This window comes from Astyanax mexicanus, chromosome 6 (assembly GCF_023375975.1).
Source record: "Astyanax mexicanus isolate ESR-SI-001 chromosome 6, AstMex3_surface, whole genome shotgun sequence".
NCBI classification, from domain to species: domain Eukaryota; kingdom Metazoa; phylum Chordata; class Actinopteri; order Characiformes; family Acestrorhamphidae; genus Astyanax; species Astyanax mexicanus.
Window position 1 is genome coordinate 26,066,053 of NC_064413.1, and position 23,984 is coordinate 26,090,036.

Genomic DNA, 23,984 nt, shown 5'->3' on the forward strand with positions numbered 1-23,984 from the left:
AAAAGACACAATTAAGTCCACACCTGATTCTGAGTCGTTTCATTTAATCAAGGAGAGTCGATTCAATTGTTCCTCAAACACAAAATCTGCATGTTTCTCTGAATAAAAAAATAATAATTCTTTAACAGTTTGTTTCAGTTTCAATGACTTCCAATGAAGGGTAAACAGTGTATTTTAGCTACTCCTTGCAATGTTTGAGAGAACCTATGATATACAGTATATTCCAATGCAATGCTTTGTTTGAAAATGTGGTTTATTTTCAAGCAAGCAAATTTCTTTACTGAAAACCTAAACTTTAATATTTTATCACAAAATTCTATTATATATTTAAACCCATTTTTGTGTTGATTTATGAAACAAAAAACAAAACAAGCAAACATCAATACAATTAACTAAAGATATTTATGCTTTAGAAAATATGTGGATTTATTTTCACTTAGAAAATCAACAACGTGTGTAATCTGAGTGCGCAGACTGTTAAATAAGCCAGTATATCACAAGCGTTACACAAGCTGATAGTTGATGTAATAAAGAAAAGAAACTGATAGGAAATAAGACTCAAAAGGAATACAAGAATACATAGGACTGAACTGCAGCACACAAATGTGAAAAAATATGATGGGATAAAACATTTTACAGAGGCAATCAGATCAGACAGAGAGATGTGCGAGATGATAAATATCAATCAAACATTTGCAGAACATACAGTTATCATTTTCAAACCTGAGTGACTCACCCCGATCCAATCACTCAGACTGATGGCCCTGATCACCTCGATCAGGCGTGTTAGATCTGGGGCAGGACTGGAGCCATGATTCATGTATCTTACCTACTGCGAGCAAATTTACATCAGTTAATCAATCATAAAGTAATTTAGATGCGTGTGATTGCATACAGTTATGTATGTCATGGCATAAATACAATAGTTTAAAAGTTAGATTAATTTGTGCACTGTAATGTTATGTATTATTTTTATTTACTTTATGCAACTATAACTGTGTATCTAGGACTAAACCTTAAATCTATCAATCACAGCATGTTATTGCGCAGATTTAAAAGATTTTGATGAACCTATGCTAGGCCATATGTATATTCCTTTTTAAGGTAGTTTAGTTTCTTTCATAGACAATTATGGAATTATCAATCAGCTGCTGAAACAGCCAGTATAGCTACTTTAGCATGATATCTATATTTTACACCATCAATTTTCTTTACTTCTACCTTCGTACTAACTATATTCAAGTCCGTCTGCTATTCATTTTATAAATGATAAATGATATGTCTTCCAGTTATACCAAGGTAAGATATGGAATTCCACAAGGCTCTATATTAGGACCGTTATTATTTACATTATATATGCTCCCACTGGGCAAAGTTATTAGAAAACACAATGTGAATTTTCATTGTTATGCGGATGACACGCAGCTCTTCATATCAGCCAAACCTGATGACAGAGTGAGACTAAAGAAAATCGAGGATTGTGTAGAAGATGTAAAATCATGGATGTCGCACAACTTCCTCCTATTAAATAGTGAAAAAAGTAGGAAGTTCTCCTATTAGGCCCCAAAGCTGCTAGAAATAAATTATCAGACTTAATGCTAAATCTGGCTGACTTCTCAGCCACCCCTGGTTCAGCAGCTAAAAACCTTGGAGTTATCATAGATTCAGATCTAGCATTCGATAAACACATATCTAATGTTACTAGAACAGCTTTTCTACACCTCCGTAATATTGCCAAGCTAAGAAATGCCCTATCACTGCATGACGCAGAAAAATTAGTACATGCCTTTATTACCTCAAGGCTAGATTATTGTAATGCGCTACTGTCTGGATGTTCCGGCAGTAACTTAAATAAACTTCAGCTAGTTCAAAATGCTGCAGCCAGGGTCCTTACTAAAACGAGAAAATTTGACCATATTAGTCCAGTACTATCAGCACTGCACTGGCTTCCAGTCAAATTCCGCATAGACTATAAAATTCTCCTGTTAACGTATAAAGCCCTACACGGGCTCGCTCCTGAGTATTTACAAGACCTCATCTCCTGTTATGAACCACCGCGATTACTCAGATCTCAGGGTGCTGGTTTATTAGTAGTTCCTAAAATTCAGAGGAGCTCTGCAGGAGGAAGAGCTTTCTCTTATAAAGCGCCTCAACTCTGGAATAATCTCCCCGAATATGTTCGGGACTCAGACACAGTCTCAATCTTTAAGTCTAGACTGAAAACTTACTTGTTTAGTTTAGCTTTTGGTAATTAATGTTTTTCCCTTTAGATAAGGCTGCAGATTCAGGGGTTCATGGACAGAGGAAATTGTGGTAAACTGAGATGCTGGTGCTGTTGTTCTCCCACTGCACACGGTCACTCAGGTTTGTGGACGGTGGAGTGGGTGGATGCCAGTGTTTCAGGGAGCCTCCATGTCTATGTTACCTTCTGGCTCTCTGCCTTTAGTTAGGCTGTTTTATTTAGATCTGCCGGAGTCATTAGCCACACTCTGATAATGTTTTATATTCTCTGTTTTACATAAATCCAGTCAAAACTAATTCCATCTCTCTGCCTTCCTCTGAGTTACTGACTGCCCACCTGTCTGACCCGATACCGAGGGATGTTGGACCCTCAGGCTCTCATGTCCTCTGTCTGGCCAGACTGGAAGTTTCTGAAGTCAGCTCTTCTCCATCCACCACCACAGATCAGCTGCTCATCATCCATGTTACTCTATAAGCCATTAGTGGAGCTGCTATACACCTGAATATATAAAACCTATGTGGATGTATGAAAGACTTTTTAAAATTAATTTAAAAGCCATTTGACCAGTGGTAGGATGGTCCCCCCTTTAATGTGAGTCTTGGTCCTCCCAAGGTTTCTTCCTCCTCCTGCAGCTCTGAGGGAGTTTTTCCTTGCCTCCGCGCTCACTGGGGGTTCTGTATTATGTATATTCTATGTTTAATGTTTTGCCTGATTCTTTGTCCTGTAATCATGTTTCTGTAAAGCTGCTTTGTGCCAACACCAGTTGTAAAAAGCGCTATACAAATAAATTTGATTTGATTTGATTTGATTTTCAGTAAAATCTACCAGTTCCTTTTTTTAGACTTGCAGGAAGGTGACCAATCTGCCAAGCTTGTCTGGGCTTGCCAGTATTTTTATCTCTGCCAGTTGTCTTTTTAGCTCCCATATCTGTCATATTTGCCACAAAAAGGAAATAGAATCTGTGAAAACTCTGTAGCTGAAGAAAATAAAACACAAAATGAATTTGATTGCTTTCAATCACAAGAACATGAGTGAGGTCAGGTTACGATATTGGTTGATTAGTTCTGGATTACAAGCACTACTACAACTCATAGGTAATGGACGGAGCTATAACACTCCAGAGGACACAATTCCATTGCTCTGCTGCCTAGTTATACCACTTCCAGGTGCCTCAGATGGTCTTATAATAGATCAAGGATCAAAACACTAACCTACACCTGGGAATAGTTTACTAGTATATTTTCTTTACTTAGGTACTTTAAAAAATAATGTATTAGACCATACAAATTAACATATCAACAACCAGGGGTGTATAAATGCAAAGAAAAGAAAAGCATTCATAACTGTAAGTACAAATTATTTGCTTAAATAAACACAGTGATAAAAAGCATACCGTAAAATCATCAGGACCATTAACAGGACAGATTGATTCAAAAGAAAAAAGAAACAATTTTCTGAGATTAAATGTAATTGAAAGCCAGAGTAAGAAATTTGTGTCTGTTAAAAAAAGCTGAAATAACCATCCTAAAAATTAACATGCTACGCATGATTCTTTTGTGAGCGATGCCTGTTTTTTATGTTTGTGGATAAGAGCTTGTACAATATGATGGATGTATTTACTCTGTTTACTGTAATTAAAAATATTAACTAGCTGAAATGAAATGAAAAAAACTTGAGGCTTGAATGTGTTACACAATCAAAATTTATTTGGTTCAAAACAAGACCACAAGGTTTATTCAAGTTCAATCTGAGAGTCTCTCTTTAGGGGCCCTGATTGTACCTGTTTTAATGTGAATTATGAATTCTTGCCATGTGATCTAAATGAAGTCAAGGACAATCTGTAGACTGAACTTCAGTATAAAGGCCTACAAATACACTTAGTACGTAATTAAGGCCAAAACAGGTTAAACGATGATTTTGATTGGGGATCTACACAAGAGAGTTTGTTTGTTAATAAATCAAATGTGTGAATTATTGATTTATTGATTGTTTGATTGATAACTTAGCTGTTTGCGAGAGAGGTAAAGGTGATGGTGGGTGGAGTCTCTGGTTGGAGGATGAGGGTAAATTTGGTTTTAAGCTCTTCTTTTGATGAAACGCTCAAGCGAAAGTTCCTCAGAATCTACAAAACACACACACACACACACACACACACACACACAAATACTTATACCCACATCATCTCTCTTATCTGACTTGTTTGTCTTCTGAATGTTGTACTCACATGCATAAGCAGTAGTTGTATCTCATTCTCTGCGATCCTCCTGCCCACACATTGTCTAGCACCAAAGCCAAACGCCAATGAGCGGAACCCTCTTTTGGAGCCTGCTTCTGCTGCCCCCTGCTCACTACCTGTGCCCCAGCGGCCGGGGTCAAAACGCTCAGGATCCTGAAAGACGTCCTGACTCCGACCTAGTGGATATAGACATGCCTGCACCATCGTCTGTAAAGACAGAGAGAGGAACTGCAACTCAAATCTCCCCCTCACACTCACTAAACAATAACTGATCATAAAGCAACATGCTATTACAGCAGCTCCAAATGAGAACTGTTATTTTAAACTGGAACTTTTCTCCTTAGAATATGATTACAGTGGTTTCAATGTATGATGTGTAATAAGATTTATAGGATAATTTAGCTATGTGTATTTCTCACCCCAGCAGGTATGTGGTAATTTTGCAGCACAATGTCCCGGACGGGGTATCTCTGCACAGTGATCCCCACAGGATACAGCCTAAAACACACAACACACACATTTTGATAGTAACTATCAACTGCTCTCTGGTGGTCATGTGGGGCCGTGACTATTAAAAAACAGGAGGAAAGGAGACTGATAAAGTATGCAGAGGGATTACAGTCTGTAATTACAGTACTACAAAGTGCTCCTGTATCTTAAAGATACTTCAGTTATATTTAATTGTATCTGGTAATATACAGCTTTGGAATAACCCTGTAAGAATAACCCTGGTTTTTATTCACAGTTTTCATGCATCTTGGCATGTTTCCCTCCACCAGTCTTACGCACTGCTTTTGGATAACTTTATGCCACTCCTGGTGCAAAAGCTATAAAATAGAGTTATAAAATACAACTACACAATAATAATCCTTTTTTTGTAAACAATATTACTGTATTCTAGATGCGTATCTGCAGGGTTGATCATGCACATGCTGCACCCATGGCACCTGCTGAAGCCTCCAGCCTCCTGAACTTTGTGTCCATATCATACATACATAACCCGAGTGTTCACTGGATGAAACAAGTGTGGCCAGCTCTGCTATCAGGGTGTGGAATACTAATGATAGTTAATGTTTACTTTGTTTTCTTCAAGTCCTCTCAAGGCTATTTACTGAAATCATTTGGATTCTGCGTGCACACAGTTATAAAATGATAACACATCAAATCAAAGTATACACAGTCTGGGCAAAAACATATTTGGTTTATGTACGATATAGAGAGCAGTGTTGGGAGTAACGGCGTTAAAACTAACGGCGTTACTAACGCCATTACTTTTTTCAGTAACGAGTAATCTAACTAATTACTCTGACTGTAACTATAACGCCGTTACCATTTCCGACACCCCGTTACTGCACGTTACTTTGGCCGCACTTTTTTTTACTTCGCTTTGCCCTAACCGATCCTCTGTCCGGTGAACTTGAGCTTCTGGCCGCTGTGCCTGTAGGTTTAGGTGGTCTGGCGTGGTGAAGTGAGGCACAATTGTGACGATTTGCGTGCTCTAATTAATTCAGTGATTGCCGTGGACAGCCCAAGTTCCGAATTAAGGACGTTAAACTCTTTTTAGCTGCTCCGGTTTTTGTGGTGCTGCTGCTTCCTCTTTTAGAGAAGGCTCCTATTAGCTCCTATTTTTTATTTTATATAAAGCTCTGATGTGATAATCACAATGTTGCTAAGTAACCAATTATTATTGTTCACTACAGCGAACGAAATAGCGAAAACTGAAAGTGAAAAAAAACATTTGTGTTAACTGAATCTAATAAAAAAGTAATTAAAAGGAAAAAACATAACTATCTCGAACTGTATTTTGTGTTTATAAAACTAACTAAAACGAACTGAAATTACAGATAGAATACCCTCATTTTCGTGTTTAATTTATTTATAAGCGCTGTTGTACAGCGGAGTTGTACAGCGGGGTGTTGTGCCGAGCGCGCGGCACCTCGTGGTCCTTTAGTTCTTGTATAAAGCGCTCGCGCTAGCAAGCCCACCCTAAAAACTTGCTGAACAGAAAAAATAAAAACAAAATAAAATTAAACTATAATAATAATGAAAAATGAAATCACGTAGCTCTGGGCGCACGTGAACGCCTCCGCGTTTGACTTGCAGCACTGTGTGTAGCTGTTCTTAAAAAAACATTTAAATTAAATAATAGTTCTATGCTTTTATGTTACAGTGTAAATTAACATAATTCTGATTATATTTCGCTCATTCAATCAGCCCGAAAACAGACAGTTTATGGGGCGGATCGGGTCCGGCTCATAATGACAGTTCATGGTTCAGGCTCGGGCAGAACGTGCACGGGCTCCGGCTGGGTCGGGTCGGATTTTTTGCGCCCGATCTAAGCTCTATTCCCTTTTGGTGTAGCTGTTATATTAATACCATTTTAACGGGCATTAAATTGTTGTTTTTGTCCATTATTTTGTTTTGTTTTTATATACATATTTCCTTTGAGTGTGGCTTGGTTTGTTTAATTTCATCCCCAGACGCGTTTTTCATGTTTTTCAGTATTACAAGTTTTAGTAATTTTCTTTGGTTCTGTGGAGAATTTCGTTTTGTTTTTTTTAAATTCGTTAGACTATATTTTTGTCAACATTTTGGGTTTATTTTCGTTTGTTATTTTTCTAATAATAATAGTAAATGCATAATTGATTTTCTTTTTTTGACGGGCGAATAATAAAAAGTAACGCGATAGTTACTTTTACTGGTAACTAATTACTTTTATAGTGGAGTAACTCCGTTAGTAACTCAGTTACTTTTTTGGAGAAGTAACGAGTAACTATAACTAATTACTTTTTCAAAGTAACGTGCCCAACACTGATAGAGAGTATAGTATACATTAACTCTGTAGCTAATTCAAAATAAAACCCAGTATGATCATCCTTTGAGGGCTTTTTAAATCATAAGTAGTTGTAAATCCAACCAGTTGTAATTAAAAACTCAAATTAAAAACTTAAAATTCCAAACTTTATAAATTCTCTTTACACCTTATACTAAACCATTCAGTTAGGCCCTTCTAAACAACTGTCTAAAGATGATTTAAGAGAGGCAAGTAGATGGTGCACCACTATCACCACACCAGTTCCTCCCTGTTGCCCTGTTAACATCTAGACAAATAAGATGAATTTTAGAGTTGGTTAAACTGATGAAGTCAAAATTGAACTCTTTGACCTCACTCTGCAAAGGTTTGTAGACAAAGGGCACCTTTTATTTAAAAAAAACCCTGCCAACTGTGGAACATGGAAAAATTATTTACTATGTTTTGTGGTTTTGTTTCCACAGGAGGCACAGGCCTTATTGCACAGGTGGAGGAAAGAATAGATTCTGCTAAATACCAGCAAATGTCAGATAATCTGTTTTAAAATAAAAAATAATAATAAATGTGTGATTTTAATAAAGCCTATCTGGTCAGTGAAAAATATTTTACACTTCTATTCAATGATAAAACTCTTGCATTCGAACTGCAAGTGAAAAAACAGGAGGACCAGTGAGTTTTTTGGCTTTCTCGGTCACATGACAACACGTTCAGCTCCTCCATTTCCACTCACTGTTGTGTTTACGTGGATCTCTGTGGAAATGCATGCCCAAAGTGTAATTACGGTGCGTGGCAGTGGACAAATAGCTATTTTATTAAACACAAGGAGACGAAACTCCGAGATAAGTGTCGAGGTGGGACTAAAATTACCGGAGGACCACAGAGTTCAACGAAAAACTGATAAGGTAGGTAATTCTGACTGTTATTTTTTTAAGAGGATGTCTAAGAAAAACACATGCATGGTCGTTCTGAACAGGAACAAAATCCTCTAATTTTATAAAGATGCAGTAGAGTTTGAGGGACACTAGAGACAAATTGCCATTGTGTCCATTTGAGAAGAGGAATGCACCAGGTGGTGGCAAATACATTGTTATGAATATTTTTTTCTTTTTAGAGCAGGAATGCAGAATTAAACTCTCTCATATTGTCTTTCACAGTAACTGTGTTGTGTCCCACCTCAGTGTCTCCTTCACTGTTCCTTTCAGCAGTGGCGCCCCCTGTAGGGCCTTCTGAGGATTCCCTGCTGCCTGTGTAAAGGAGGCCTGCACCTGTGCTCGAACTTGCTCTTGCACCCTGGGGTTCCGGGCCAACTCAAACAGAGCAAACTGCAGAGGAACTGCTGTCTGAGAAAATAAATCAGTAAGACCTTTACCAGCTGTAAATAAAATGTTAAGTAACTGTATAGGATTTGTTTGTTTTTAGTGCATATGCATATAAATGCTAAATGAAGGCATATAGAAAATATAAATACATATATTTTTGCTGGCATATGCATGCCATTATATACATGTATAAATACACATTTGTGCTGGTGAAAATAAAGCTTGTATCTAATAATGGAAAGAAACTTCTCGGGAAAAGAAAAATGTTTAATATAAATGAATGCCAATTTTTCATCAGCTGGATAATTTTTTGGTCCATCCATCATTGTTTTTACACAATGTTAGGAAGAATGTTAGGAAGCAGCTGAAATGAAATTTACAAAATGCACACCAGAAGTATTATTAAATTCAGTAATGTTATAGTCATGTCAATTAATAATTAGTTGAGACATTATGCTGTAAGTTCTGTTAATGAACGTATCCTTGTTGTAAAGTCGTACCATAATTTCTCTTACTGTTTTAATGCCAGTAATGTTTTATAATTACAAGATTATATTTTATTAATTCACTGTTGTAAATAATTTGTTTACTCCTAAGAAAATAAGGATTGTAAGTGATGTGTTTATGAAAGTAAGGAAATAAATGACAGGCCCATGTGTCTATAGAATTATAATGATAATCTATGCCAATAAAAACATGAAAATCTGAATATGAATAAGGGAGTGAGTGATAAATGAGGTAAAAAAAAAGAATGAAGTGGTTTCCTCCAAAGCAGCTCATTTACATGAAGAGTCCGGAAGGGCCCATTGGATGCATGAAGTGCAATCAGATTCTCCATGATAATGAGAGTTTGAGCGTGTTCTCTGATTGCAGACTTACCGTGTCGACTGCTCCAGCCATCAGCTCTGTGATGTTGGCTCTGATGAGCTCCAGGGGTAACTGCCCCTTTTCCATCAGCTGTCCCAGCACACCTGGGAACTGTCCCACTGAACCCTCTCCTGACTTTGCAGCACTAGCGACCTGACCCTGAGCCTGCAGCCGCTGGAAACCCTTCTGAATCCGGGTCTCCGCTATACACATTTGAGAGAGACAGAGAGAGGTAAAGAGAGATCACTTTTAACTGATTTAGTGTAAAAAAAAACTTTACTTTAAATATTATATTTTTAACTGCTCAGTCAAATTATGATTTTTGTTTCAGTTAATGTTCAATATAATGTTAAGAGAATGCAATATTCTCTATAGTGTGCTGTTTCCATCTGCAGCGATGTTTTTTTTCCCATTAAGCAGGCTAGCCAATTAGTCAACTGATTTACTTCCTTTCTGCTGCATTTCCTGAAAACAACTTAGCGCAAAGATGATGTTTAAGTGGTCAAGCAAGCATCAAATTGGCCACTCCCTTTACCAGTTAAAATGATTGATCATAAGAGATTCTTGGGAAAGTGGCTCCTGTACAAATGAGGAGGCCTGTACTTTAGTCTGACTAGCTCTCACTGTGAGTTGATCATAGACACAAATTTGCTGAATAAAAATACATAGGAGTGATTTCTGTGTCTACACTTTGACAAAAACATTTCTATTATAAATTTCTTTATTGCTACATAAATAGACTTATAGTATAGTCTGATGGCTGTTTACATTTCAGATTGTCTCTTGTGCTATGAGAAAATGACCAAAAACATGTTTATTTTAGAGCTGTTTAGTTCCATAAAAATCCATGTTACTTCCCTTTGTGCTCTGCTTGCTTCTGGATGAGCATTATACTGATCATATATAAACAGTCTGATTTTTTAAAAAGCAGCATTATGTGAGAATCTTAATACTTGATTTTTTAGAAATATGGTAATATCTGGTTGTGCAGCATTACCCAGTTACTGTCAATGTTGTTCTGCCTGCTTCAACAAAGATACAGAGTGCAGTTAGAAGTGTGCTGAGACTGGATTAAGTAATGATAGAGATGCTATTTTCTTTATCACAGGTTAGTGGAGCATCAGCAGGATTTAAAGCTGATATTTTAAGTGATAAATGTGACAATTGTTTTTGAATTAGTGTACAACAGTACATATTTCTTAACATTTCCTGTAGAACTAAGAAAAGAGGTTGAAACAAAGACACATAGGGAGAAAGTAGTGTATTTGATGACTGCTACTACAGCATGTGTGTGGATTTACACACCATGGCTGAATATGTGGTCCCATGCAGTGGCATGTTGGGTCCACAGAGGGGCATGTAGGCGAAGCAGGAGACGCGGAGGCAGGTAGAGGAGGGGGGATGTGGTGGCCAGCATGCGCTCCACAGCCCAGATAAATTGCTCAGATTCCTGCGAAGGTGCAGAGGAAAATAGGCCGATGCGCTCACCGTATAGGACGTGACAGCTTGCTGAGAGAGAGAGAGAGAGAGAGAGAGAGAGAGAGAGAGTTTTATTTCACCTTTGTTCCTCACATTCAGCAAAAAGGTCATTAGTTAGCTCAGGATGTTGAATGATCAACACCCCTTTCAACATCTGTGTCACTAATGCATTCTTCAGAAGAAACATCACAAACAAACATAGTCTATTAATATTAATAGAATGAGCTTGACTGTTTCTGCATTGTGTGTTTATATGTTTTAGCACTAACTATTGTTTACCACACATATATATATATATATATATAAAGCCTGTCAGTGTATACGGGCTTTGGTAATACTGCATATAAAGCATCAGAGATGTGGGAGGACGTTTAGTCCTGTATTACTGTATGAGTAATTTAACACTCAAGTGTTTTTCTTTCTGAAAGCAGAGTGCTGGCGGTACAAAAATAGTGCAACTGCAAAAGATCACACCTTCAACCCAATTAAATTATCCCCCACACACTCGTGCACAGTGCTGAGAAGACGAGAGGAAATGCGTCATGTATGGCTACCACATTAAAGACCACAGCTGAGAAAATGATCATCAGCCCATCACACTTAGGCCACATTTACACAGTGATCTTATTTATATTAGCATATTTGCCTTTAACCCTTTCCTTTTCTCACAACTGCAGACTAAGCCTGAGCTTAAAAGACTGAAAGTAGAACATGAGAGTAAATGAGAGACGTTACCAGGACACAGGAAAGGTCAGAAACACATACCTTCCAGAGCAAAGCGGAAGAGGTCAGGGCTGGGGTCAATGGTCAGGCTTGGGTTCCCGCTCTCCCTTCGTCCCTCTGTTTGGATTTTGCGGTGCAGTAATTGGCAGAAATCCCTCGCTACATCATCCAGAAGAGGCAGGAAGCGATTCACAGCCGAACTCAACATCACCTCCCGGTTCAACAGCAGCCGGTCAGCACGCCACTCTGCTCCATTTCTGTATGTGTACACACACAATAACAGACAAACACACACAAATAATACAGCCCACGTTTCAGAGGGTAAAACATAATACAGCCTGCTCCCTGTTATTTTTAAGTATTTACTGAGTAATTACTGTGTACTTGGAGAGTTAGAACAATACAAATCAGGTGAGGTGTGGGTTTATTATCCATAAATATAAAACCTTGTTGTTTCTGTGTATTAATAAATACGTTTTCTTTAAAATCTCAGCGTTTCTAATTGTATTATAGATATATAATTTTTATTATATTTTAGTCTAAATGTTTTCCTCCTACTCCACCCTGACTGTTTTAGCTGCTCCACCCTTGACAATTTTAAAAGCATAAATCAAATTCTCATCTTCTTTTTTAAAATAGAATAATAATTCCATGAAAAAGGGCAAAATGATTATATAGTTTTTATATGAAAATTGCACCACAGGTTTAGGGAAATTTCAGGCTCTCCTGTGCTTTATTTGTACCTACATTTAAGTACGAGTAGGACCCCATAAGTATTTTGTATATATTGATTCATAGAGAACATTTACACTATAAGTGTTGGGAAAGTACAAGGTAAGTTTCAGATAGTTACTTAGTTGTTACACTATTGTTCCTGGATGTACTTTATTTATACATACAGTTAAGTACCTGTAGGACCCGGTAAGTATTTTGAATGTACTGGTTCATCCAGAGAAGTTACACCGTAAGTAAAGGAAACTTACCCTCTAAAACGCGGGTTGTATTTTAAAGCGTTACCCCACACAGAAGGCATTACCACAGTGGACATTGCAGTGGGTGATAATTAATGTGACCAGCGGTATCTGGCTACAATTGTCCATGCTAACAGGCAAGGGACTATATGCAGTATATTCCCAATCACATTAGATTTTTTTTTTTGTATATACTATGTACATTATACTCACAACAACGTAATAATAGAACCTAAAATGTTCAGAGGCAGCAAACCAAAGTGAACACACACAAATCCACACACACACATACACACACACACAGTGAGACTGACTTGAGGAAGACTCCTTTGCTGTGTTTGCGGGTCTCTCTGTGTGTGGCCCATGGCTGCAGGGTCATGCGACGCGGGTACAAACCCTCTGAGCGAAACAGCTCACCTATATCCACCGGCAGCAAGATATTAACACTGCACTGAGACCCTAGATACTGCCTGAGAAGAGACAGAGAGAGAGAGAGAGAGAGAGAGAGAGAGAGAGAGAGAGAGAGGGAGAAAGAGAGAGAGAGATAGGACAATGAGTTCCTGTACATGTAGACGTGTCTAAGAGTAGAATGAGTGTAATTATTACAATTTGAACAGTTCACTTGCACAGATATAGACATCCTCTAAACACTTTATATGTTGTTGTGCAGTTAGTTTTGGATTATTGCTTATTTATATGCTCAGGATTACATTTGGCAAGACTTGAGCATTTCTGGGTTAGTTTACTGCTAAAGGTTTTTGGTTCCAGACAGATCTAGATTAGTGTGTGGACAGAGTTTGGCACAAAGGTTATTCTACCAAAAGGATCTGGTTTAGAATTGGGGTATTATTAAACTGGAACAATCTGGGGTTATGGGTGAGTTAGGATTGAATAATAATTTAAAATCAATCCGGAATAGTGATTTTAGTGATTTTTAGTATCTGTAGATGAATCTGGATTAGTGTCAGGTTAATGCCATGTTAAAGTACCAAACTGATCTGGGTTAGGGTTGAATCGTAGCATCTGTAGATAGATGGGTCTGGTTTGGAGGTAGGTAAAATCATAATAGGGTTAAGTTTTAATGTCAAATTAATCTGGATTAGTATTTGTATTGTACTCAGTTAGTGTTTGGCTGATGTACCTAATAGAAACAGGTTAGTGCTGAGCTGTGTCTATCGATGAATATAGGTTTAGTTTTGCCTCTGTCTAGAGCTAACACTGAGTTAACACTGGGTTGTAATGCCTGTAAATGAGGCAGGATGGTTTTGGACTGTACAACCAGATAAATGGAGTGTAGTGTTGAGTTGCAGTATCTGTATTTGGTTCTGGATTAGTGTTTGAATAATGTTATATTGTATTACCTTTAGTTGGATCTAGATTAGTGTTTGGTTAGTGTTGGGTATGTTTTGGAACCCAGTACCAACAGATGGGTCTGAGTGAGTTTTTTAATGAATTACCTGTAGATGAGTTTGCATTAGTGTTTGGCACCAGTACCTGTGAATAGGCCTAAATTTGTGTTAACATAGTATTGGGTTAGTTTTGGGTTATAGTACCTGTAAAATATCAGTCTGAGTTATGGTTAGTGATAGGTTACGTTGTGTTAGTTCAGTGTTTGGGTTGTAGTAATGAGTCAGCATTAGTGTTTGGTACCAGTAGATCTGTCTATATTAGTGGGTTTTTTTTACCAGTACCTGTAAATGGGTCCGAGCATGTGGAAGGTCTGCTCCATGTGTTTGTGCAGCTGGCTAAATGTTCCTTGCCTCCAGAAGCTCAGAAGGTTGATCCAGCCATTGCTGCCGGTGTGGGGAATCTGCTGGAAGCTCCTCACTCCATTCCTCTGCTCAGCCTTACCCACTCCTTCAGCTCCAGCATGCACGGCCGAGGCCGACAGCATTCTGCTCAGTGCTGGACATGCCACCGGACGAAAAGACGAGGTGATCATACTGGCTCTCTCTCAGTCTCTCAGCTTCTCCATCCTTCTATTCCTCAGCTTAACAACATGTCTGTTTTTCTACAGCACATTTCTCCCTCCCTCCTTCCACACACAATGTAGAATTTATTGCATTGAAATGTCAAAGTTCAAGTAAAGCAAAACAGTTCTCAAAGTCATTCAGTTTCACAGAGGGTACACCCACACAATGCATCTGTGTTTTGTACAGTAAAACTAATAAAATTAAAATACTTGAATTAGTTTACCTGTTTCTCTGATACTAACAAATTTACTTTTGTATCATCATACATGTGTATTTTTTGGCATCATATGTATTTTAGTAAGTGTTTTATATGATATTTTTAATCTAGAAAAAGACAAAAACACCACCCATCTGAATTCAATAGCTCCATATTACTTGATTTAAATTAAATTGTTATAGTAATCAAACTTTTGAAATTGTAATGAGTAAAAGTACAGGTTTGTCTTGTGAAATGTAGGGAGTAGAAGTTACTAGGCACCTTTGTTGTGGCAACAAACAAAATTATACAACTTTAACAGTTTATCAGTTTTTACTTAATCGCAATGACCCCCCCCCCTCCCCACTTCCCCTATCCCAAATGCTCCAAAATATGCTTCTCATTTTTGAGCATTTTTCAATCTTAAACTGTAGTGAAGTTATCTGAAACCAATGGCTGTTTTTTTTTTACAGTTTTTAATGTCATTTGTAAGAATATTTAGCATCTACATGAAGTAAAACATAATACACACTTTAAACTAAGTATTGTGGTCACCTCTGAGCTCTGACACACTCACAATCTCACAAACTACAACACTGTTAACAACAGCGAGATTTCCTTTTTAAACCAGAATCTGAATATATATAAAAAACAAGTACATGAATGTATTACTCAACAAATAAATAAATAAATAAATAACAATGAAACGTATTACAAAAAATGAAATGAAGGAAAAGTCAACTGATGTCCTTATGATGATATGCATGTTTGTGACATTCAGACCGTGAGGTATACAGGACAAAAACATTTAAAGGCATCTATTTGTTTGTGTGTGTGTGTAGATATGTAAATTGCTATAAATACTGTACAAAACAAACATAATTACAGATATAATTTTAGGTATTTTCATGCTATCCTTTAAATAAGACCAAAAGAATGGACGCATTCGCCAAACATAATTTTTAATGTTAAAATACAATCCCAATTCCAAATTTAACTTCCAATCTTTGATTTCCAATCTCATAGACACACATCTTACTGAAAATAGAACATAAAGCACATATTAACGTTGAAAGTGAGATATTTTACCATCTTGTGAAAAAAACAGTAACTTACTTAAAACTTAATGGCAGCAACACAACTCAAAAAGTTGGCCAACAATGGTTTTACAGTATCAGTATCATGCTTGTGTTTAATACAGTGATGGTGGGATATCCAAAATCCTTTCTTAAATTGTTCAACAGTTTGTTCACAGATTGGCAAACATTTGATTGTCTTTGCTTCTTCTTTGATTCTGACTATTTAAAATGCTCCTTTCATACCCATTTATGTGAGTTAGTTGAACATTCTGTTAGTTTTCCAGCCTTTTGTTGCCCCACCCCAACATTTTCTGAATGAGTTAATTTTTTAATGACAAGGTAAAATGTCTCACTTTCAACACAGGATATGTGTTTTATGTTTTTTTGTAAATCGTTGCTGTCCAATGAAAAACACTTATCTCCAAAAACAGCAACTTTACAGGAGAGAGAAAAAACCTTGTAAACTTTCATTAGAAGTCAATGTAAAAAGAGTTTATTTTAGGTAATTTTGAAGAGTTTCTATTGGTCCGTTCATCAAGAAATTTTGGCACAGTGTAAGAAACAGTTTATCTATTCAAATTTTGTAGTAAACTAAAAATCGCCAAAAACGGAAATAGGTGTTTTTCATAGGAGAGCGACGAAATGCAATATGGGTCTATGAAAACCATTGCATTCTGTTTTTATTTACATTTATTTACATTTTACACAGTGTGCCGACTTATTTGGAATTGAGATTGTACATTACAATTAAGAAAAATTGAGTTTGACACAATGTGTTTGTTGACTAGAGCTGCAACAAACCTTTACGGGAGAAAACAAATTGAGAATTAATTAGCTTTACACAGACAAACTCAGAATTTAAAGACATTACTGATATCTTTTAAAAACAACAATTTCAATCTTTAGCTTTCAGACCTTTGGCCTGTAGTGTGTAGTACGTAAAATGTGACATGCTTTGTGTGAATGAGTCCTCCAAATCAGCACCATGCACTCAAGAACAGCTGCATACACATATTCTTACCCCTGTAATCATATTTCTAATTTGTAGTTTTTCGTTTGTAGTCATGTTCCAGTCTGTCACATGACTTTGCACTGTTCTGCGTAATCAGACGAGCTGGTGTGTGTTTTCTTTTGCTTGTTGCCCGAGATCAGTCCCATATCAAAGCTCATGTTCTGAAATGCACTCAGCAGAGTAGAGCTCTCATCCTTCGCCTGGCCGTCGGACCGCACCATCTTGGCCAGGTCATGGGGGAGAACCATTTTACTGCCCACTGCCTGCAGATGGCTGCTGTCCTTGGCATTCTGTGCAGGAATTAGGAGAACATGAGTGAATCAGGCAGAGGCTGCCAACAGCAGGTGGAGGAGACATTTAGAGGAACACCAGCTCTCACTGTGTTTCTTAAAGTGATAGAGTGGTGAAAAGACAGCTCCATCAGGCAAGACATCTGTGATGCTTAGTGTCCTTTTGTTGTTCTGCATCAGAATTATAAAGCTAATCTGACTAACAAGTTCTGGAATTGTGGTGGAGAGTACTTATGAGTATGTTCTATAGTAAAGACAATGGATCTATATTGAACAATGCCTACTCAATGAAAATATTGAATGTACTTTTTCTTATAAACTATTATATTTAAACTTATGTCTAAATTCAGTTGACTTGACTGTCATTATTAGTCCAAAACTATCAGAATGATACAGAACCACTTGTGTTTAAAGTACAACAAAGTACAAAACAATTTTAGGCTTAAATATGATTGGTGTTTATACCTCTGCAATACTTTGTGTCCAAGTATTCATACGATCTATTCTGTTTTAAATTTACTAAACAATTTACAAAGCCAGATAAACAGTTACAGAAAATTGTGAATTTGGAAATACAAAAATTCTTAAGTAAAATTGTTGTGTTGTCAAAGTTTCAAACCTTCCCTCTCTCTTCGCAGACACCAGGACATGTGTTCCTCTCATTAACCAGTGTATACACCTTTGTAACTTCTGGTCATTGCGAAGTACTACCAACACACCTTTTCCTGTGCTGGTTAAAGCCTGGTCTGTTACTGGTAAACTTTGTTATTAAACCATTTTATTGTTTTTATAACTTCAAGCCTCTGGTCATTCCTAGTTCCTTGACTCCATGGGAGTCCAAAAATACAGTTAAAATAAATGCAGAATAAATAGGAAAGCCTTTCTGTTTATTAAAAAAAAAATAACTTTGCATAATACTAATGCAGAATACTACAACATCCTTTTCAGCATTTAGCTGATCCTGGCCTGTGGGGTCAAACTCCAATCAGAATCTCTGTTTCAGCTGGTATTGTCTCAGACACTAGAGAGCCAAACTCAATGCCAATTAAAATCCTTATTTTGGGGATGGGTGGGACTTCTCCAACACAGCAAAACCAGTAGGACTCTGATTCAGAAGAGAACAGCTCCAGTTCATTAATCTGCTAAAAAAAACCTCACTAAAATAAATTTTGGTCTCCAAAAAAAAAAAAAAAAAACCTGCAAGACTAAATTAAACACTGAACATTGACTTCATGAACAGATTTAATTCTATAAATGTTATTATATTATAGCTATGACAAAATAATTTTTAAACAGGTATTTACAGGTAACAATCTGTAACAAAACATATTTTTAAAGTAATACTCCTAAGCCTGTAACTCAGTAAGGCTGCTGTCACCACAGTTTTGTACAGCTATGTGTGAGGTTTAGCAGACTGTGTGCTATGATGGATTACTGCAGTCTAAACATCCAGCTTTATTACAATTAGCTTTCCACAATTTCTATCAAACTATTTCTTGAATCAGATAAAGTAAAGAATCAGACACAGTGTGAGTTAGTAACTGGATGTACCTCTCATTACACACATCATTACACACATCAGATACTGCCAGATTACACACCTGTCCTACACATAACTTCTGTTCTCTCATATAATTTTATTCACTTGTTTTCTCAGCTCTGATTATGTATTCTCTTACTGTGTGTTTGGTAATCAGTTACCATGCTTCATGTTCTCTTTTATGTTTATGCACTTATGATTTAACATTTGTTTTACAAAAAAAAAGACTATATAAATATTAACAATATTAAACATTATTATACAAACAGCAGGATGAGTACAGTGCACTTGATTTCCGTACCATGTTACTCAGTAACGGTAAGGATCACTCTGACCATGTGTGTGCGTGTGTTTGTATGTGCGAGTGTGTGTGTTTACCTGAGTGAGTTGATATTTCCTCCTGAAGTGGGCCCTCATGGCTGCTCTCTCTGCATTCTTTTGAGCATTTCTAGCCTCACGTAGCTTCCTACATACAGAGAAATCAACAGTAAACAATACAAAATGTATAAAATGTATAAAAAATGTTTCTCTGATTTTACCAAATTGAAAACCTCTGAAATATAATCAAGAGAAAGATGGATGATCACAAGCCAACAAACCAAGCTGAACTGCTTGAATTTTGTACCAGGAGTGGCATAACGTTATCCAAAAGCAGTGTGTAAGACTGGTGGAGGAGAACAAGCCAAGATGCATTGAAAACTGTGATTAAAACCAGGATTATTCCACCAAATATTGATTTCTGAACTGGTCTGAAAGCTCTGCTTTTTTGTTATTTCAGACATTTCTCATTTTCTACAAATAAGTGCTCTAAATTACAATATTTTTATTTAGAATATTTTTAATTTATATATAATTTATATATTAAATATTATAGATTTTTTATATAGTCATACCTTTTTCTCATCTCTGTCCAAATCCACCAACTTAAGGTGGCATTTAGTGTTGCCTTCAAAAGCACTCTCAAGTTCTGGAAAAACTGAACTTTTTAGTTCTTTTTAAAAATTAAATTTTTCACAGGTTTCACTAGTTATTGACTATATTTTGCTTTCAAAGAAAAATCTCAAAAACCAGTCTGGAGAAACTGCTTCAAAGAGTTTAATGTACTATGTAACCTTGTGAAATTCTTAAAACATCATTTTCTAATCTATGCAGAGGTTCTGAACTACTTGATCAGAAAATATACAGAAATCTTTATGGCAGTTGCTCTGAACTTTGGCAAATGTTCTGTTATTAGCTAAAGTGAATTTTTAATTAGTTTTTTTATCAGAACTAAATTAGAACCTTTCTTAGGCCAGTCAAAAAAGACACAGACCATATGTTTGACACCTCTGCTTCATAGCCTATGTGCTGCTATTCCCCAATGATTGCATTATGTGAATGGCCACTTTTTACTGGGAAATGTGCTCAACCCACTTTCATATGGTCCATATACAGTACTGTACAGCAATTATGACTGTAAACGGTTTGAAACCAATTTTAAATAATGAAATTAGTTATTACAAAGCTTTCAGCTCTGCGTCACAGTTTGCACAACAAGATTTAACCTGACCTGACTTTAATTTTGTTTACAGGACAGTAAATGCCTCATCATGAGATTTAATAACTGATCAAATAAATTGTGATATTTGAAGAATATATTTTTTGTAATGAAAAAATATACTAAACTATGCTATACTAAATATACTATACTAAAATTAAACTACAAAAATAATGCAAAAGTTTATGCACATATAGTTTTATGCACATATTGGGTATCCGTGAGAATAAATAAATGTGCCTGTGCAACTGTGTCAGGTCAGTCTACAGACAGACAACAGGTAAATGGAGAGATATTAAGGATGAGTAAGAGAGTGACACATACATGTGAGGAAGTGTGGAATATGAAACTTTGGGCACTTCTGATCAAACTTCTGTGGGTGAAGACTGAATGAATGAAAAACTGATCTTCAAAAAGAAAAACATACTTTTTAAAATGTTTAAATTGATTTTAAGATAATATAATATTTGTATTGCTGTTGTTATATTACAGTTTTATAGTGAAAAAGTAATGAAGCAAAAGTAAAAGTTAAAGCCCCTCTAAGAAATGTGCCTTGAATTGTAGTCAGTGGCACTGAGAACAATTCACTAATAGAAAGAAAACATTGATTAAAGATTTGCAGCAAGATGACCTCACAGAAAAAATGTATCACACAGAACTAGGAACCTTTTGCATGAAAGATGGGCAGAAACCCCTTTAACTTAAATTAAAAACTTTGCTTTGAGCCCTTTTCCTTTTCTGTTTTTCTGAACCTGGTAAAAAAATATGATTTACTAAAAAGTAATATTACTTCAATTATTAACAAAATATTTCATAATTTTCTTTGTGCCTTTTGGTCACCTTTTATTCAGTTTGAGCTATTCACAGAAAATTGGTTATGGGGACTTAACTGTGTGTTCCTGTATGAAGTTAATGGTGGACTTAGTGCTCGCATGATAAAAAAAAAACATTTTTAAAGAGATAAAAGACCATAAAAGGCTCTTTTTGCCTGCCCTTCTTGTGGGACAAAAATGATCAAGTGCAGACTAGGGTGCCCCTTCTTGCAATAAATGATAATGTGTCCTCTACGTCAAGAAACTTTGATAATGTATCTTAATTTGAGTCACTATGGGTGGCTCCTTCAGTAAACAGTGTTCTAAAGGGGGCCCTTTCTGGTAAAGAATATATAATGCAGTCCTGAATAGGGTTCTCGTATAGTTAAGAGTGCTGGAAGTGCCCAGAAAAATCTAATGAGAAAATGCCACACCAGTAGATTACATGTGATGTGGTGCTGTACAGGTGCCCATCACAATAGGTTAAACTGTACATGATGGAACGAGCCAAAGTAAATTGTTGCCAGGAATGGCACTGTATTTGCCCCTGCCTTTCATACAGCTTCATACAGCCTACAGAGTTCACCACTGTATGCGGTAAAGTGTTAAAGCTGCTGCAGGAACCTGCTGGCCTCATACTAAACACACTAATAAAAAGTTATGAACCAACTCATAAACAACTCCATAAACAACTCCATTAACAATGTGGTAACAGTCTGGCAGCTCTCACCTCTCTCTGTCCAGGTCGGCCTGGTAGGCTCGGAGCAGGGAGGCGTTGTTTGTTTGACCCGAACGGGGCGCAAAACTCCTGCACTTTGACCCCTGCCTGGGCTTGTGCTTGGTCCAGATGTCCTGCTCTGCAGATCCGGTCACACAACTCGTCAGTTTCTTGATGGGGGCAACCAGTGACTTCTGAACCATGGTATCCATGCTGGGGCTGGAGAGGAGGGTGTGTGTGTGAGTGTGTGAATGTATGTATGTGTGCGTGTGGTTTGTGTAGGCCTGCCCTGCTATCTGTGAAAGTGAATGAATGTGCAGTTGTGAAAGTGTTGCCTCATTCTCACGTTGAGTTAGAAGCCCATGTGCATGTGTGTGTGTTTGTGTGTTTGTGTAAGTGTGTGTGACTCAGACAGTGAATTAGCTGTTCGTGCAATGGTGGCAGGTCAATCAGCAGACAGACAACAGGTCAGCGGACAGACAGTCAGACAGTGACCCATAGGGATGAGTCAGAGGGTGACATCTGCATAGAGAAAGAGACGCACAATTATAAGTATAGAAAGAGAAGACAACTAATCACAAGGCATTAAGAGAGAAAGATAAATGGAGAGAGATAAAGCGAAAAAGATAAACAGAGAGAAAGAGACAGAGTGATACGGAGACCAAGAGACAGATAAAGAGGGAGAGAAAGAGATATAGAGAGACATACAGAGAGAGAAAGAGATTGTTTACCTGTACAAAGGTGTCTTCACAGCTTCATCCACAAGTGCTCATCTGGACTGACACAGTCACACAAGCCCATCTGCAGCCTCTCAGACCACCTGTAAGTTAAAGACACTCTGTTCTTCACTTCCTCAGCGGTGTCCACTCTGGTCATTCCGTCTGTTCGGCTCTCTCAGTGCTCTGCTGTACCACCGATTAAGGCTGTAAGGAACTTAAGGAAAGGGGAATCTCGTTAGCCGGCACAGGGGGATATTCACGTGCACCTGATGAGCCTCACACACACTGACGTCACATCTACTCTTACACCTCACGTTAAGAAGATAAATGTAGCACAAGTTTAATCAAATGTATCTGAACAAACTAACATAATAGGAAATATAAAGATAAAGAATTCAACACTTTGCTGCAAATCCTTTGCAGTCAATGGCTGTGTGAATCATAAGACATGCTGTATAATCAGACAAGATTTTTTTTTTTTTTTTTGAGGCAGGAAGGCACCCAGTCTTAAAATACACATGTTACCTGAACAGGCCTTGCTAAACTGCCCCCTAGGTGTAATTGTGTGAGTGTATGGGTTGTGTATGTGGTAATCAGTGATGGAAGCATGCCCAGTCCAGGGCGTATTCCTGCCATGAGCCCAATGATTCCTGGGATGCAGAACCTCCACGACCCAGACCAGGAAGAACTGTTTAAAAACTTGGATGAATGGAAGTCTGTATGTATCTGTATGTTTTACTGTTGCATGCAATACATAAATAATCCAACATGGATCAGAACTCTGCATCTGAATATTTTAAAGAAATAAAGATAAGTCATTCTGAATCATTTTAATAATTTTAAGAACTAGAAGAAGTATCCTCAAGTGCAGTGGCAAAGACAATCAAAGACATTATGATGAAACTGGCTCTCATCAGGACCGCCCCAAGACAACAGCATTTCAGATAAGAATAGTTTGGATTGTTTAACAATTTTAAGGTTACTACATGATTAATTATGTTTCTTTTACAGTTCTTTTATAGTTCCTTTATAGTGGGATAATGTAGGAAAAAAATAAATATAAAAACATTGGATAAGAAGGTGTGTCCAAACGTTTGACTGGTACTGTATTTTAATTGCTATTTTAAATAATTACTTTTTACTTTATTACATTGATGTTGCAGAAGTCTTGAAGACTCAAACACATATGTAATATGACACACTTTAGCGGATTGTGTGTAAATTCATGTAACAAAACTTTTGTACCAGTTTTAGTCTGACCGTGATTAATATTAATAATATATTTGAATAAATTTGCTGGAATTGTGTGTAAAAGGTCAGTTGAGCAAGTGTTGTGAGTCATTTACTGATGTTGCTGCTGGCAGATGCCGGGCAGATGGGAGAGAAAGAGAAGCAGATGGATAGAACAAGCAGAGAGACAGACAGAGAGAGTCTGTGCTGAGTCATTATCTTATCTGAT

At 37.1% G+C, this 23,984-nt stretch overlaps 2 protein-coding genes across 2 annotated transcripts; both read right to left on the reverse strand.

Moving 5' to 3' along the window:
• Positions 1-3,926: 3,926 nt before the first annotated feature.
• On the reverse strand, positions 3,927-14,664 carry LOC103026652 (cytochrome P450 11B, mitochondrial). Its single transcript, XM_007256895.4, has 9 exons — positions 14,341-14,664; positions 12,964-13,119; positions 11,721-11,935; positions 10,782-10,985; positions 9,489-9,679; positions 8,464-8,630; positions 4,898-4,976; positions 4,467-4,685; positions 3,927-4,364 (listed from the first exon to the last, which is right to left on the reverse strand). The coding sequence occupies exons 1-9, from the start codon at positions 14,589-14,591 to the stop codon at positions 4,245-4,247; spliced, it is 1,602 nt and encodes a 533-aa protein (XP_007256957.3). The 5' UTR covers positions 14,592-14,664; the 3' UTR covers positions 3,927-4,244.
• A 617-nt stretch (positions 14,665-15,281) lies between these two features.
• Positions 15,282-23,327, reverse strand: LOC103026950 (complexin-3-like). The gene is made up of 4 exons (XM_007256896.4): positions 22,538-23,327; positions 21,819-22,328; positions 19,118-19,205; positions 15,282-17,199 (listed from the first exon to the last, which is right to left on the reverse strand). Exons 2-4 carry the CDS (start codon positions 22,016-22,018, stop codon positions 16,975-16,977), a joined length of 513 nt encoding a protein of 170 aa, XP_007256958.3. The 5' UTR covers positions 22,019-22,328; positions 22,538-23,327; the 3' UTR covers positions 15,282-16,974.
• Positions 23,328-23,984: the final 657 nt, after the last annotated feature.

Bases quoted from the DNA above. Each gene is read 5' to 3' on its own strand.
- LOC103026652 (XM_007256895.4), bottom strand. From the start codon at position 14,591: ATGATCACCTCGTCTTTTCGTCCGGTGGCATGTCCAGCACTGAGCAGA. The intron at 11,936-12,963 runs GTCAGTCTCACT...GTACACATACAG, and splicing joins AGCAAAGGAGTCTTCCTCAA to AAATGGAGCAGAGTGGCGTG. The intron at 4,977-8,463 runs GTGGGACACAAC...TGTGTGTTTTAG, and splicing joins ACAGTGAAGGAGACACTGAG to GCTGTATCCTGTGGGGATCA.
- LOC103026950 (XM_007256896.4), bottom strand. From the start codon at position 22,018: ATGGATACCATGGTTCAGAAGTCACTGGTTGCCCCCATCAAGAAACTG. The intron at 19,206-21,818 runs GTGAGAGCTGCC...CTCTGTATGTAG, and splicing joins GCCGACCTGGACAGAGAGAG to GAAGCTACGTGAGGCTAGAA. The intron at 17,200-19,117 runs GTAAACACACAC...ATTCCTGCACAG, and splicing joins GGAAATATCAACTCACTCAG to AATGCCAAGGACAGCAGCCA.